Below are 15,730 nucleotides of genomic sequence, written 5' to 3'. Positions count from 1 at the left end.
CCACAACTGCTTGAGTTTAAGCCATTTTCAAACGAAACTTGCCTTCTAAATCATGTTCCAGAACATTAAGTGACTATAGGTCTTGGGTATTAGTGACGGTAGAGTTTGTGTTGCTCTTTATGAAGTGATACATATAATTGTTGGGTGCATCAGTGCTTTTTAAAAGGGGCTGCATAATATAGGGTTAACTATGTATATTCACATTAGGAATTAACTTGTGGTTTGGCTGTTTCCTGGATTTTACAACATATACATGTACGGAAATGTGTTAAAATGAAAGGAAGCATACCTTTAGCAGTACGCTATTAAAACTGAACATCAAGTACATTTCATTTCGATTCCTTGTGTTGTTGTTGTTAATGCCTAAAAACGCCTGATTGGACCCTGACTACTTGTTTTTAATTGGGAGGAGCGCTCTCTTCTGTGTAGAACAGTCGTTCCAGAATAGCGTGGTGACCTGTTCTCCTGCATGACACCCTTCAACGTTGTTTCCGGCAGTGCAGGTGCTGTCAGAGTCCAGTGTTCTAGAAGAAGCAGTGTCTAAAGGCTAACTTTCCTTTTCTCATTCTGGTAGCTATTACCAAGAATTTCTGAAAGTTTTGTTTAAGTAGTCTAATATTTTTTATGTAAAGAGCATTAAATTTTGCTATGTATAAATTTTTGTAACCTAACAGTGAATCAATATTTTCTATCAGTGCCAAGGGCTTCCTGTAGTTCTATTCAAGTGTTACAATAAATATTTGTAGATAATAGTCATTACTTGTGTATGCTTATTTTAAAGAGCTATTTAGGTGGAAATAGTTGTGGATGTACTAACAGAAATGAAATAAAATTATAGCTCCATGAAGTTGCCTTTTTACATACATAAATACCTTCGTCCTCAGTATGGTGTCATTTTGAAATACATGCACAATCAAGATTTCACATTGGTATGAAATCAACTTTATAAGAGAGTGCTACATTTTTTCATCTCTGACAAATCTCCTTTAAGTAAGAACAATTTGAGGAAATGGTGTCGCCCCCCGGGCTATAATTCACATAACGTACCATTAACACTTCATAGCTCTGTGAAAAGTACAGAAATTTTCCAACGGGCTTCAATAAATGAGAGCAATAAACCTATGGCATTAACACAAAACTTAAGTTTGGGGAAAGTATAAGGAAGAACCTTCATAAGGGTCCACGTGCCACATGGCCATTTTATAAACCCAAGGTATGAAAATCTGCTGAAAGGTTTATTGGGGGATATTTAAAAAGCCCTGACCAGGTGGCTCAGTTGATTGGAGTGTCATCCTGTACACCAATAGGTTGCAGGTTCAGTTCCCAGTCAGGGCACATGCCCAGGTGGAGGGTTCGGTCCCCCAGTTGGGAGGTATGTAAGAGGCAACCGATCGATGTTTCTCTCCCTCCCTTCCCCCATCTCTAAAAATAAATAAATACAATCTTTTTTTAAAAAAGAAAGAATGGCTGAAAACTTCTCTAACGCTGGGAGAGAAAGAGACATCCAGACATACAGGAAGCTCAGAGAGTTCTAAAAAAGTTCCCAAGGGATGTACACAAGACATGTTATAATTGAACTTTCAAAATTTAAAGGAGAAAATCTTAAAAGCAGCAAGGGAGAAACAACTTGCTATATCCAAGGGAACTCCCATAAGACAGTAACCATGTTGTGCAGCATAAACTCTGCGGAAGGGAGTGGCATGGTAAATATTCAAACTGCTCAAAGAAATTCAAAACCACCAACCAAGAACACTATACCCAGCAAAGCTGTCCTTCAGGACTGATGGAGAACGTTTTCCAGAGCAGCAAAAGCTAAAAGTCATCATCACCAGACCGGCCCTGCAGGAAATGGTAAAAACAGTCCTGCAGGCTGAAGTAAAGACACTAATTAGCAACAGGAAAACATGCAAAGTACGAAACTCGCTGGTAATGATAAATACACAAATTCAGCATACTCTTGCAATAGTGGTGGGTAAATCACTTTTAACTCTAGCATGAAGTTTCAAAGACTGAAGTACTTAAAAAACTATACAATACTTTTAGTGGATATAAAATATAAAAAGATGTAAACTGTGACATCAAAAAACAAAATGGGAGGGGCTGTATAAATGTAGAAGGTTCGTGTATGTTCAAAATTATCATCAGATTGAAAGACACAGTTATAAATATGATTCATGTAAGCTCATGGTAACCACAAAGCAAACACCTATAGTAGATACACAAAAGATAAAGAAATATAAGCATACTACAGGAAATTATCAAATCACAAAGAGAAGAAAAACAAAGGCATTACAAACCAACAAAATGGCTATACTAAGTCCATACCTACCAGTAATTATTTTAAATGTACATGAACTCAATTCCCTGATCACAAGACAGAGTCACTCAATTTTTAAAAAAGACCCATAAATATGCAGCCTGAAATTTTAGCTTTAAGAACACACTGGATTGGGTGGCCACTGGTTAGCACCGAAAGTCTAATGTACCAGGAAACCTCTCAAACTGGGGTGGCTGTTCACCCTCAGAGCAGCTCTCAGGGTACTTCTTGGTGACTATAATGGCAGTGTCATTAACTGCTCCCACATGGCCCGAGATGCTCCCACAGCGAGATGCCAGACTGAGAGCTGCAGGTGTACAAAGATGAAGGGGGAGCGAGAGCAAACGGGTCTCCTCTTACCTGTGTGGAAGTTACGCTGCTGCTGCATTTCAGCGCGGTTACCTTGATTTGGTTGATGTGTGGTTTCTGAAGGTCATTCTGGAGAGGAACACCTAATGGGTGAGCCATTCCAGGTCCTCCTACTGGATGAGCTCCACTAAGGACCAGGCCAGAGGCAGTACTGGTCTCAACCCTGGGTGGCCTGGCTCCACAGCTTGATGGTCACAAGCCTTGGTCCAATCTCCAACCTCTCTGCTCTGTGTTCCCTAATCTATAAAATGTGGGAGGTCACAGTACCTACACTTCACATGGGTGATGTGAACATTAAGTGGGTTAATACAGGTAACACAGTGAGTGCCCATACAGTGCCCTGTATGGGCACTCTCTTCTTACCACCCTCTCTTCTTACTACCATCTAAGGGTTTGTGTTGATTTCCAAGAAACAGACGCCAACACTAAAGACCAGTGGTGATACTGTGCTATTTCTAGAGCCTAGAGTGGAAAAACCTGTGTCTTTATTTTCAGGGACAAATCTGAAGGATAGATTTGGGAAAGATGGCCTCGGTATGACCCGTGGTAGCTGCACTCACTCTGGAGAGCAAGGAGCGCAGATGAAACTTCCAAAATGCAGGACAGGAATCTGAGCAATACGTTTTCAAGGAAGAATAATACAACACAAATATGAAAGAAATGAGCAGTTCATTCTAGTGTAGTGAGAGGCCTAAGAACAAGAAATTCTGAAAAGGCGTCACCTGACTAGATTATTTTTGGTTTGTGCACCAGAGCACCAAATCAAATTATGAAAAGGAAACCACACTGGATCAAACACGTTTTATTGAGACGTCTGCCTTATTACAGAGAAGTCATAGGCCCTTCGGTGTTACAGGAGCAAAAAGCTGGCCAAGCACACGCAGTTACCAAAAGTCATCTGGTTCTTCATGAGAAAGGTCTGCGAAACTAAATTAAGACAAAAATTTTTTAAATGTTAAATTCTTGTCCAGTTTATTCAAGGACCTTTATAGTATTCCCATTCCTTCCCTGTGGGGTTGCTGCTCTTGCTCACAATTTGTATCAGTAGTAATATGGAACTTACAAATATAACGGATTTGAACTCGGTAATTCTGATCAATTCAATCATTTCTTACAGGCACACTCCAACATCTGAATGGTTGCCTTGGCCAACGAACCCATTAGCAGGCTAATGGTTTCACGAGAACACTACGCTAGGGAAAGCATACCTCTCATCTTTGTCACTAGATGGCAGAGTGTCCACTTGCGAAACTTCTCTGACAATCTTCACGGAGCTCTGATACAGAGGGGGAAATAATTCTTTTGAAATCAGATACATATTAATTTATTAAACACTTTCTCTAAGAACTTTTGAAACATTTATATAATTTAAGAACCCCCAAAAGAGGTGACTTGTAAACATGAAATTTAGCAAGCACTTCAAAGTCTCCAGTATGCATTCTCCGTACCCATAGGGTTTCAGATTTATGCAGCATTTGAATGTCTCGGACAGTACCGATGCATTCATTGTTCACTGACAGGGCTTTCATTATATTTCACTCTGGTTCCAGAAACAACACACATCTCAGCTTTACCAACTTTGACAAGTCAAAATCTGTTCAACCTTTTACTCAAGCAAAAGCAAAAAAATTCTGTCAAGAGTGGAATATATTTTTTCCCAATTCTTTTATTTAATTATTTTTCAAGTAGTTTTCTGTCTATTACTCCCATCCCATCCCACCCCCCATCCTCCCCCCTCCCTCCCATTTCCACCCTTCTCAGTTGTTGTCCATGTATCCTTTATATATGTTCCTCTAAATCCCTCCCCTAATTTCCCCTGAAATTCCCTCCCCTCTCCCCTCTGGTCACTGTCAGCCTGTTCTCTATTTCAGTGTCTTTGGTTATATTTTGCTTGCTTGTTTGTTTTGTTGTTTAGCTTCCTGTTAAAGGTGAGATCATATGGTATTTGTCCTTCAACACCTGGCTTATTTCACTCAGCATAATGCTTTCCAGTTCCATCCATGGAATATATTTAAAAGACTTCAGCTCTGGCTGGTGTGGCTCAGTGGATTGAGTGCCAGCCTGCGAACCAAAGGGTCACAGGTTTGATTCCCAGTCAGGGCACATGCCTGGGTTGTTGGCCAGGTCCTTGGTGGGGGCACATGGGAGGCAACCACACACTGGTATTTCTTTCCCTCTCTTTCTCCCTCCCTTCCCCTCTCTTTAAAAATAAATAAGTAATCTTGAAAAACAAAAACCTCGAGGTTCCATTTGAACTTTGAATTTCCTCTGCTTTTACCTTTTTGTCTCCAGTGGAGAAGACAGGTTCCTGTCCCAAGGTTTTCTAATAAAGCACAGAAGCCCTCATGCCCCTCCCCAGACAGCGGTTCACAGCACTGGTACCTTGTCGTCCTCCTTCTGGTCCTGATTCTCCTGGATAATTTTCATGTATTTCTCGAAAGGACTTTCAGCACAAGCAGATTTGTCTTTTGCTTCTTGAATACTCACTTCTAATTCTTTCTCCATTTCAATCTTCAATGACTCTTCAATCATGCACTGTCAAACAGATGGCCACCGAAACAGGAAATATAGAAACACATTTTAAAAAGACATGGTAATATAACTCTGATCCTTTAAGTAAAACCTGCATGTCAGAAAACTGTTTCCTGGGGGTGGGTAGGGTGGGGGCAAATTGGTGGCGGGAAAATGGAGACAACTGTACTTGAACAACAATTAACCAAAAAAAAAACCCCAACCCTATTTCCTTTTTTTCCCATTGAAGTCATTACTACTGGATGACTTCAAAGGGGGACAAACACGTGTCCTATGATAGACCAAACAGGAAACCTCCATATGTAGGATTAATTTATGTAAGATTCGGCAGGTATGCAAAGTGGCCAGAGTAATCCATCTGTCTGAGACCAGAATCAGGACACTGAAAACCAAAGAGAAGCAGGAAGGAGGTGGGCAGGGGAGCCTGAGGAAGCCACCATGGACCAGCAGTCACTTTCCTGGGGCTCCTGTGGTCCCAGCTAGCTGACATGTAAACCGCACTTACAAAGGGAAGATCTATAGCAAAGCACAGTCCACCTCCTTTACGAGTGTGTTTTTAGGACCAGATGAGAGTGCATGCACACGGGCTTGCAAAAGCTCCCGTTCACTATCGGACTGCTAAGGCGTGCCTGTGCAGCCCTCCTGCCTACAGCAGGCTTTTTTATTGTAAGTTACCCACCGCTGCGACTTTGGGGCACACGAAGGTATCACTTCCCTGAAAGCAAGGTGCTTACTCAAGATGTGCCAGGCAGAAACCAGCATGGAAAATTCAGCTATACTTAAAATTATTACCCGTTGTTGGTTGAGTTTTTCTAGTTCTCTTCGATCCCTTTGTGAAGCTACTTGCAGGCTCTGACTTCTTTCTTCTCTTTGTTCTTGTTCTTTAAGCAGCTTCCATATCTTTTCTTCTTCATTATCTTCCACAGTTTGTGTTTGATCTACGCCTGAAGGGACAGAAAATAAAGAGTAGCTCCCAGCATCATTTTTTCAAACCAACACAGGACTTGGTTTATAGCCGCCCCTGCGGAGCCTCGGGAAGACTCCTTGATTCTTAGCTGATGCTGCTGGCCCGCCGATGCACCTTCATGGTCTTCCGGCCCCCAGCTCCATGCCTAGCATGGCACCCGCCTTCTACTTTACGGAGATGAACACAAATGACCCTGACCGTGAACAACTTCACCTGTCCTGCCCTCCACTCCACATTTTCTCACCCTCCTCACCCCTTCCTCCCTCTTCCCTCCTTCCCAAGCCCTGCATTTCTACCACTACACTTGTTTATAATGTTCCTCCACTATCTTTAGGACTCTGACTTACCACCAGTCCCTATTTATTGCCACAGCAGTTTTATAGCGCTTGTCCTGACTCCCACAAAGGCACTTGAGCCTCTCCTGCCCAGAACACTACAAAACCACCCCCCGCCCCCAGGCATCTCACTGCCATTCTCTTCCTCCCAGATGACACCTTCCTGGGTTTTAGCTATCACCTGTGTCCTGATCATCCCCACATCTTTTCCTCCAGTTCTGATCCCTCCCCACCTCTGCATCCATGATTCTGATGGGTTCCCTGCCAGGAACTCGCGGAAGTCCCAAGGCACGGGCTTCATACCTTATCATTCTTGCCCCTTTAATCATGTTCTTCCTGCACTGCTTTCACTCAGCCACTAGGGCTTCCAGGTTCTAACTCCTCCTCTGCTGTCATTAGGGTCCTCATCACCGCTGACCTGAACAGCCAAAGTCACCTAGCCAACGCTCTCCCTGACACGGGTCCCTGTGCATGCAGGCAAGCCATCTGCATCAGCACCAGTCATTTCCTGAAGAGAAGATGTGGGTTTTCTGTGTGCTGGCTCTGCTCCGCTGGAGTCCAAACCCACAGCGCTGTAGGCTCTGACCACCTGTCTTTTTCTTTGTGGACTGACTTCCTACATCCCCTTACTTTTGCATTCGGAACCCTCTCCTCTAGCAGCAGACTCGCTGTTTTCTGACTACAGTTGTACCTCCCTTGCTGGGCCTTTGCCGTCACTCTCCCCTAACCTGACGTGCTCCCTTCCGCCCACCTCTCCCACAGAGCCCTTCCCCCGGCAAGCCCCCACTCAGTGCCTCCTCCAGGGGAGGTCCTCCTTACTCTTCAAGTGACAGTAAGGCTCTCCAGCACTGCACTCACACAGTATTCTGTGCCTACCCACCAAAACTACACTTGTCTGTCTGTCCTGGGTCTGTCATGTCAGGCTTTACTTGTCTATTCCCTGTAGCTTGCAGCACAAGTCCCTATGTCTCACAGGTTTAATGCAACTTCGGTCCCACAGATGATAATGCTGACTTTTCTCCTCCAGCTCTAGACAGGGGCCTAAACTTTTCTTAGGCTAAACTTTCTCCCTCGGCTCTGCTAAGAGACAAATTCATAGCTTCACCAGAGAACTCAGAATAGGGCAGAGCAAAATGTTCGAAGTCCCCTGCAGGAACTAACTAAGTTTTACTAATAGGACAAAAGCAACACAGTCTGTTCTGTCTCGGGATCCTGGTCATGAAATCCACATACTAGAGGAGGTTGGGGGTCATTTCCACAGGCAGAAAAGCAATCTCCTCCTTGCTGGTGGAAGAAGGGCGAATCCTAATGGCATGAAATAGCAATCGCAAAATAGGAATGCTGTTTGGTTGCTGGTTTAAAAGGATAAAGAAGAAACAAAGGCCACTTCCTTGCTATGGGGTCTGCAGTCATACACCACATACCAAAACTGCAGTCACAAAGGACCACATGTGCAATGGTAATGATGACATTGTGGACAAAGATGGACCGCATATATGATGGGAGTCCCGTAAGAGTACAATGGCCCTGAAACTCCTGTCTGCTAGTGATGCTGTGGCCACGGTGATATCATACCGCAGTGTACCACTCGGTGCTTGTGGAGATGCCGGTGTGAGCAAAGCCAGTGTGCTGCCAGTTGTATAAAGTAGGGCACATACAGTTACGTACAGTGCATAATGAAAGCACCGCGTCACTGGTTTGTTTGTTTACCGGACTAGATTTCTCATCCATATTTTTGAGCATACTCTTTCTACTTACAAAGAATACCTTGCTGTAAAATGGTATGTCGTGTTACATGGGCAGCACCCCAAAACACTTCATGTTTCCATCTCTTCATGGCCTCATTTTCTCTTGTGCTTCATTAAATGTTGTGTTTTATACACTAAAGTACTGTACAGGCTTCTAATCTGAGAGAAATAGGCTGTACTATAAAGCACGAGTGTACAGGCGGCGGTTACCATGTCGGTTTGCGTAAAGTGCACTCTGGGATGTCCACACAATGACAAATCACCCAAGGTCCCGTTTCTCAGAATTTACCCCTGCTGCTAAGGGGCGCATGACTGCGCTTTGGAGCTGCAGAATGACACACAGAAACCTCTTTGGGTGTAAGAGCAAACAAAAGCACTGCTTCCCTTGGGCACCTCGAAGATACCAGCTTTTGGCCTTTTCCATCTCCCTTTGTACCCAAGTGAAGATGGGAAGTGATAACCAGAAGAGAATTTTTTAATGATCAAAATGTAACCAGACTAACAATTTTAAAAGGCATTACTGAATTTACATTACCTCTGAAGAAGAACACCTCTCACCTCAGTTAGTTTTCCTTGCTCTATGACATGATCTTTATTCCCTTCTCACCCACGTCTCTGCCGAATGGCTGCCTGTCACATCCACCTGTGGGTGGCCAGCACCCTACTCAGGACTTACGCCCTGGGAAGCCCTCAGAGATGGCTTGCTCACTGTCCGACTTCCCCACCAGAAGCTGCATGAAGCACAGGTTTGGGTGGGCTCACTGCTGTGTGCCCAGCTCTCCGGGAAGGGCCCAGCATAGAAAAACTTCTTGATCAAGTGTCTGAATAAGTACTTTCCAGAATGATTCACTCTGGAATCAGTAACATGAACCCTTTCAAAGTCTCTCGCTTCTTTCACTAATTCCTCCTATTTCTGAGTAGGTCGAATCACACCAAGAAACGACTTACAAGAGAAGGAAGGCTTTGCACACTTAGGTTTGGGGGGTGGTAGTCCTACTTAAACACTGGGAAAACATGGTGATTTACAGGAGAACTTTCCTCTCAAGTCTCAGGCTTAAACACTTTGGTTGAAGGAGAAAAGGACTGGACTACAATGAAGCCGTGGTCTCCCACCGTGGCTTTCCTCCCTGCCCACTCACACGGGGGCAGGATGTGAGTACTCTGGGGAAGGTGAGAGGGAAGAGAAGGTGGGCCACACACATCTGATGACCACTTCCCCCTCATCCGCTTCTCCAAAAACTGAAATATAAAGGCTTTTCTGTCCTGATTTTTCAGTACATGAAGGCAGCAAAGATACAAATGGTATGTTACTGTTTCTTATACTATAATGACATTGACAATGTACATGGGTATTAACCATTATTTCAATTTTACGCTATGGTTTCCTAAGATGGAATGGTTTTGTAGAAGTATCTTAAGGAAAACGGTAACTGCTCTGTCACACTTTGGACAAGAAAAGATATAAAAGCCACCGGCCCAGGAAGTCTCAAGAAGAAGCCTGTTCTTCGGTTTCCTCCTTGGCATGGTCTTTACACGTTCAAATTGGGAGTTACTTCAGAAATGTCATTGACAATGATAACACCCCAACCAACCCCAAGACTTGGGAGTAATTTGTGCTTACAAAAAGTCCTCCAACAACACATGAAATAATTTACAGGGCACAGACTGGTGTCCAGTGAGAGGTCATGCTACCTGTCAGTCACAACCAAGGAAAACTTACCTGGGTAGTGGGAGGAGACAGGTCTGGCAGGAGGAGCAGCCGCGGCAGCGTCCAAGTGAGGCATGTCACCAGCAGGACGGAGGCCATCTGCTTCTAAGCGCTTCGGCATGTCCCCTGCATCTACACGAGCTACAAACAAGAGTCCCATGAGTCCTGAACAACTACAGCAAGAGAGGGGAGTGCAGGGTCGGGGTAACTCACTACAGAGTGCAGAAGTCTCAGCCAAAGCAACCATGCCAGACCTTTCCTTACAGAATCAGTTCTAGCCCCGGCTGGTGTGGCTCAGCGGATTAAGTGCTGGCCTGCAAATCAAAAGGCTGCAGAGGTTCGATTCCCAGTCAGGACACATGCCTGGGTTGTCGGCCCGGTTCCCCAGTGGGGGCATATGAGAGGCAACCAATTGATATATCTCTCACACATTGATCTTTCTCTCCCTTTTTCTCCCTCCCTTTCCCTCTAAGAAGTAAATGAATAAAATCTAAAAGAAAAGATTTTATTCATTTATCTTTAGAGAGGAAGGGAAAGAGAGAAATATCAATGTATGGTTGCTTCTTGTGAGTCCCCTGCTGGGAACTGGCCTGCAACCCAGGCATGTGCCCTGACTGGGAATCGAACCGCGACTGTATGGTTCACATACCCACGCTCAATCCACTGAGCTACACCAGCCAGGGCCAAGAATCAATTCTAAGACACTTGCAACACAACCACTTGCCAGTGTGCTCACTTCTCCAAGTGGTCTAACACTTTAAAGAGGTACATTTGTTTCCAAAATTAGATTCATAACCCAACAGGAAAGGGCCAGAAGAATTCACCTGGCTTGCTGATAATCATTTCAACTCCATTTAAATAGCAATGACTCAACTAAGTCATTAAAGTAGCTGGCAAAGAATTTGCAAATTTTAATAAGCCCTCTCATTTAACTGTGCAAAATACACTTTGAGTTGGTGCTGAAGCTCACAAGGAGAAATGACATTTATATACAAATATAAAGACTCCTCAGGCTAGAAAGAACCAGAGCCGACTGACACTACACCCCAATTGTACACGTAAGCAGTTGACCCTCAGGGAACAATCTAAGGCAGGGCCAGAGCCAGGACACCAGTCTGTAGACAGTGAGGCTGATACATGTTTACCTCCCTTCTTCCACTAAGGGTGGGTTTTCTAAATCTGAGCCAGTCGACAGAATCTGTACGATTTAAAGAAAACAACATCTTCACATTCCATAAAATGGGGAAAAACAAATTAAAAACTCGCTTTTAAATCTGAGGTTATCCCATAGTTGGTAAATTAAGGGTTCACTTGTGAGCTCAGCTCCAACTTTGAAATTATTGGTTATCCTGAAATCTTTTGAAAACGGAACTCAAATGTACCCCCTGAAAACCTTTGTGATATAAAAATGAGGCTATGTATCTGTGTTTATGGTGTTATCACAAAATACAAATGTCCTAATTTGTAACTGCTTTGATTTTTATAACAATGGATATGTTTCACCAAAATTAAGCTTTCCACATTTTCAACGTACAAACACTGGTACTTATATTTGAACTTACATTCAAGAGATGATTCAAATTCTTCATTAGCATTCAGAGATTGCTTGTCCTTGTCCGGATTCGAAAATTCAGATCTGTCTCGGAATTCAGCTTGTCCTTGATAAAGACTGGGTTGGAATAATAAAATTCGTGAGCGTGAAACTGCAGTAACCTAAGACCCAAGAGCACAGGATGGTGCGAAGCTTCTATGACTGGAGAAGACACTTCAGAGTGTCTGTGCTCCCCGAGAACGAGGGCCGCCCGGCACGGGCGCTGTCTGGGCAGCCGGCAGCACGCTAAGCAACAGCACGTTAGCTCACGGCCCTCAGGGCCCCCTGACCCTGGGGGGAAGACACCACCGTTGTGCACAGGGGAACGCTGCACCCTCGGTGCTCCTCCTGGGAGTTTGTTTCTTCAAGAACCACAGAATGTTTTAAAAAATATTCTGCACACCATCAGCATGAGCCAGCTGAAGATACAATCTATACACAGCATGGCGTCAAAGTGCCCTAAATCCCCGTGTGTATCCTGTCTCCTCTCCTGGCTTTATTTTGTCACAAGAGAGAGTGATATAAAATGTGTGTCTACACACACATGCATATGTGTGCATATATGTACATGCACACACACGCACACACAGACACAAGTCCCACATGTGACTCGAATCCTGGCCTGGGTGACCCACTGCCGAACTCCCAAACACATCCACTCCACCCAGCTTCAGCAATCAGACCCAATGACCCACTATCACTTCAGAATTTATCTCCGTAGACATATTAGGATTCTGTTTGGACACAATAATACACCATCATAATTTTTAAATGACTTCTAAACGCTGTGTGAAACATCTCCAAGTTTAAAAATAAACTGAAGTTACTTGCCTTTGCAGATTGTATGTTGCTTTTTTACCTTTATAAACTGAGTGTATTCATGTTACGATGAAGATGCTTATTGATATCTTAGGGTGTATTCTATATGTCAGGCTTAGCAAACAAAAAGAAATTACTTATTTGCTACAAGGATTTTTTCCCCAGGTAATTCAGATGACTCTATCACATCGCACATCATCTTACGGCCTGACTGCAAACTCTATACTGCCACAAGGTCTCGCACATCACCTGAACAACCCAGGCAAGTTGAGGCTGAGCTGCTGTGCAGCTGACCAGACCTGGCTGAGGCTGACCAGCACGTGGACTCACCTGGCCTCCTGCTCCAGAGGGCTGGAAAGCGAATGGATGGAAAGGCTGTGCCTAGACTCAGCAGGCGAAGGCTGCAGCATTCTTTCAGGATGAGGACTGGAGGCAGCAACTTGGGATCTACGCAGACCTAAGGGGCACAAGAAATCAGGACAAGAATGTTACAATCACCTGGGGGAAAAGGCTCTGTGATTTCTAAGGAGTTCTATTAGTTGGAAACTCTACCGCCCTTTCACACAGTTTAGTGTGATGTATAAATGACCCACGCCATGGACAATTCAAGCACCTAAGTGAAACTGCAGTGATTACAATAAGACATATACAAGTAATCGGCAGGAAGGGAAAGCCACTGATTGTCACTCTCTGAACACTTCCGCGTACCAAGCAAAATGCTGGAACTTGCCACTCTATCCCATTGCCTCCCACACCAACCCTGTGCCATAGGACAGACACTACTGGTCAGCAGGCAATCACTGGGGGAGCAAGGATGCAACTGCTCCGGCTAGAGATTTCCCAGGCTCCCTCCTGCTTTCTAAGAGGTCCACCGAGGACCACCCAAGCCCAGAGCACCCTGCAAGTCTTTCTGCAGAAGCTTACCTTCCAGGTGCATTTCAGCATCCATGGTCTGTTTAGCTCTCTCAAGAGCAGCGGTGGAGAGGCGTCTGCCAGGACCTCTGCGGAGCCGGGAGGCTGTTGTGCCCATCCACGCTTCTATCTCGCTCGCTGCAGGCTGCTTGGGCACAGCTCCTTCTTCTGCAAAAACACGTCTTTCCAAGGAGTTCCTGGGAGCTCCTCGCACCTGCAGGGGAGGTGGGCTCTGGGACATAATTGGGTTTTCAGACTGGGGCCGATGACGAACTCTTTGACAGTAATCTCGAAAAGCTTTCTCTAAGCACTCGGCCTCAAGCTCTAGCCCTCTCATTCTTGCCCTGGTGTTGGCTACAAACTCAAAGTCAGATTCAGGAGAGCTACCATCTGTGCTTGCACTTGGATAATTTACGATTCTTGGTGTAACTGTGCCTGCCGTCGCCGGCTGTTCCTGTTTGAGAAGATTTTCCAAGAAATCCTCGGTTATTCCATCAGGAGACAGCATGAATCCGTTGTCCAGAAGCGGCTTTACACTGCGGTACAATTCATTCTCTAGGACTGCGGGTTACAAAGAGATAAGGTGACAAATGAGCTGAGAGTAAAATTCAAATACGCTTGAGAATGTTTTTGAAAAATGAAAGGAGGTAACAATAAGAACAAGTATGCACATTCAATCATCTCTGCAGCCACGATAATGCTAATAATTATTTAGTAGCATTTACTGAGAGCTTTTATATACCAGCTACAGCTTCATTGGTCTTCTTTTTTCAGGCCTTCTTTCTTAAAGCATGGTATTATTTCAAAGTCCGTGATACACAATCTTGAAACCCTAAAATCTCTGAGAACCAAAAAGGTATTCGTAATTTATTTGATCGTAAAACCTCCCAGGACCTGAACTCATTGGGCTGATAAACTTGACCTGAACTGATGTAAACCCATTCATAATCTGTACTTATTCTAGCCAGCAGGGACGTTCATACCTGACTGCAAGCATGTTTCCCTAAAGGATGCTGCCCCATAACTCCCAGAGCGGGGACAGAATCTGTCATAGGATAAGGAAGTTTTGGACAAGGGCATGAGGACCTGCGGTCAAAGCAAGGCCGTGAGCTAAGAACCCCCACCCCTCCCATACTACAGATGGGGGCCGAGGCGGGCTCGCACAGGCAGCAAGGTGTACAGACGCCATGACCTGCTAACTCCAAGTCAGTGCATGTGGACACTATTCCCCCTCCGCGCCTCCAGGACAATGCACGTGTCTGAAAAGGGCCCACCCTCAAATTGAGACAAACTAAGGAACAGGGAGAAGAACTGGGCAAAGAGAGAAAAATTAAACTAATGCGGGAGAAAGGGACAAGGACTAGTGAGGAAAGAGTGCAAATGGAACTGAGGACAGCTTAGAATCAAGAAGCACAAGAAACCAGTTCAAATGCTAACACACAGAAACTTCCTTTGAGCGCCTTTCAGTGAAAGAAGGGACCTAAGCTTCAGAACATGTCTGACGAAGTAGGAAGGGGCGGCTGACACGCCTCCTTAGTGAACACATGTAATAACATGACAGCAGTAACTGTTCTGAGTCTGATGTGTCCTGGGCGCCCAATGGGGACCCATCCCTTTAGCTTCTTCACCAAGGCACAGTAGGTATTCTTATCCCCACTACAAGTGCGGAAACTGAGGTCCCCAGAAGTGAAATGTGCCCACCATCAATCAACTAACGTCAAAATTAGGGTGCAAAAACAGACATTATACGTAATCAATCTGACTTACACTGATGTGACAAAAGCCACCCTGCTTCTCCCGTATGTCTACTCAGATCTCAAGGAATGTAAACACTGAGGTGTCAGAATTGATAATTATTGGGGTAACAAATATCAAAGAAAAGCCTAGGACCACGATGAATTTGGGGACCTCAGCGTCACCAACACACCTTTCCTATTAGAGGTATGAGGCTCTTGCAAGCCATGGGACCTGTAAAAGTAAACCACGTTAGCAGATGACCCAGCTGGTATTCCTGAAATTTCAGAATGGAGAGTTTTACATCTAAGATGATTATCTCTATGGCTTTTCCCCTACTGTGAGAATTACTAAAAATTCAACAAGTAACAATCATATTTCCACATATGCCCGAAGTTTTACACATACACGTACACACTTATAGGTTAAAAATGTCTCTAACCTGTCTCAGTTTGTTTCAGTTGCATTTTTAAATCAGCCACCTGCACAGTTAACCTCCTTACAGAGGCTTCGTACTCCAGTATCTGAGCCTTCAGCTTTGTAGAACGCTCAATCTGAAAAGATTTAGAGAACGAAAAGAAATCAAATCAAAGAATGAAAAGAACAAAACCAACAAAACGAAATCTCAGTTCACTTCAAAAGGACCAATTCTCTTATTGGTCGTAGTCTCCTTCACCAGTTCTGAGCAGCCTTACACC

The 15,730-nt window shown here is 44.4% G+C and overlaps 1 protein-coding gene across 5 annotated transcripts in view; it reads right to left on the bottom strand.

Annotated features, from left to right (window-relative positions):
* Positions 1 to 3,474: 3,474 nt before the first annotated feature.
* Positions 3,475 to 15,730, bottom strand: part of OFD1 (OFD1 centriole and centriolar satellite protein) — a 36,161-nt gene continuing 23,905 nt past the window's right edge. For all 5 annotated transcript variants that reach the window (XM_037046318.1, XM_037046320.1, XM_037046322.1 and 2 more), the window contains 9 exons: positions 15,475 to 15,586; positions 13,311 to 13,859; positions 12,717 to 12,843; positions 11,539 to 11,645; positions 9,989 to 10,117; positions 6,011 to 6,162; positions 5,069 to 5,221; positions 3,895 to 3,962; positions 3,475 to 3,613 (listed from right to left, as the gene is read on the bottom strand). In XM_037046318.1, the coding sequence (XP_036902213.1) occupies positions 3,571 to 3,613; positions 3,895 to 3,962; positions 5,069 to 5,221; positions 6,011 to 6,162; positions 9,989 to 10,117; positions 11,539 to 11,645; positions 12,717 to 12,843; positions 13,311 to 13,859; positions 15,475 to 15,586 (1,440 nt within the window). In that variant the 3' untranslated portion in view covers positions 3,475 to 3,570. The remainder of the gene's footprint in view (positions 3,614 to 3,894; positions 3,963 to 5,068; positions 5,222 to 6,010; positions 6,163 to 9,988; positions 10,118 to 11,538; positions 11,646 to 12,716; positions 12,844 to 13,310; positions 13,860 to 15,474; positions 15,587 to 15,730) is intronic.

The sequence above is a fragment of the Sturnira hondurensis genome, unplaced genomic scaffold (genome assembly GCF_014824575.4).
Source record: "Sturnira hondurensis isolate 20B ecotype Veracruz unplaced genomic scaffold, ASM1482457v3 Scaffold0005220, whole genome shotgun sequence".
NCBI lineage: Eukaryota > Metazoa > Chordata > Mammalia > Chiroptera > Phyllostomidae > Sturnira > Sturnira hondurensis.
This window is presented reverse-complemented; position numbering and strand designations above follow the sequence as displayed.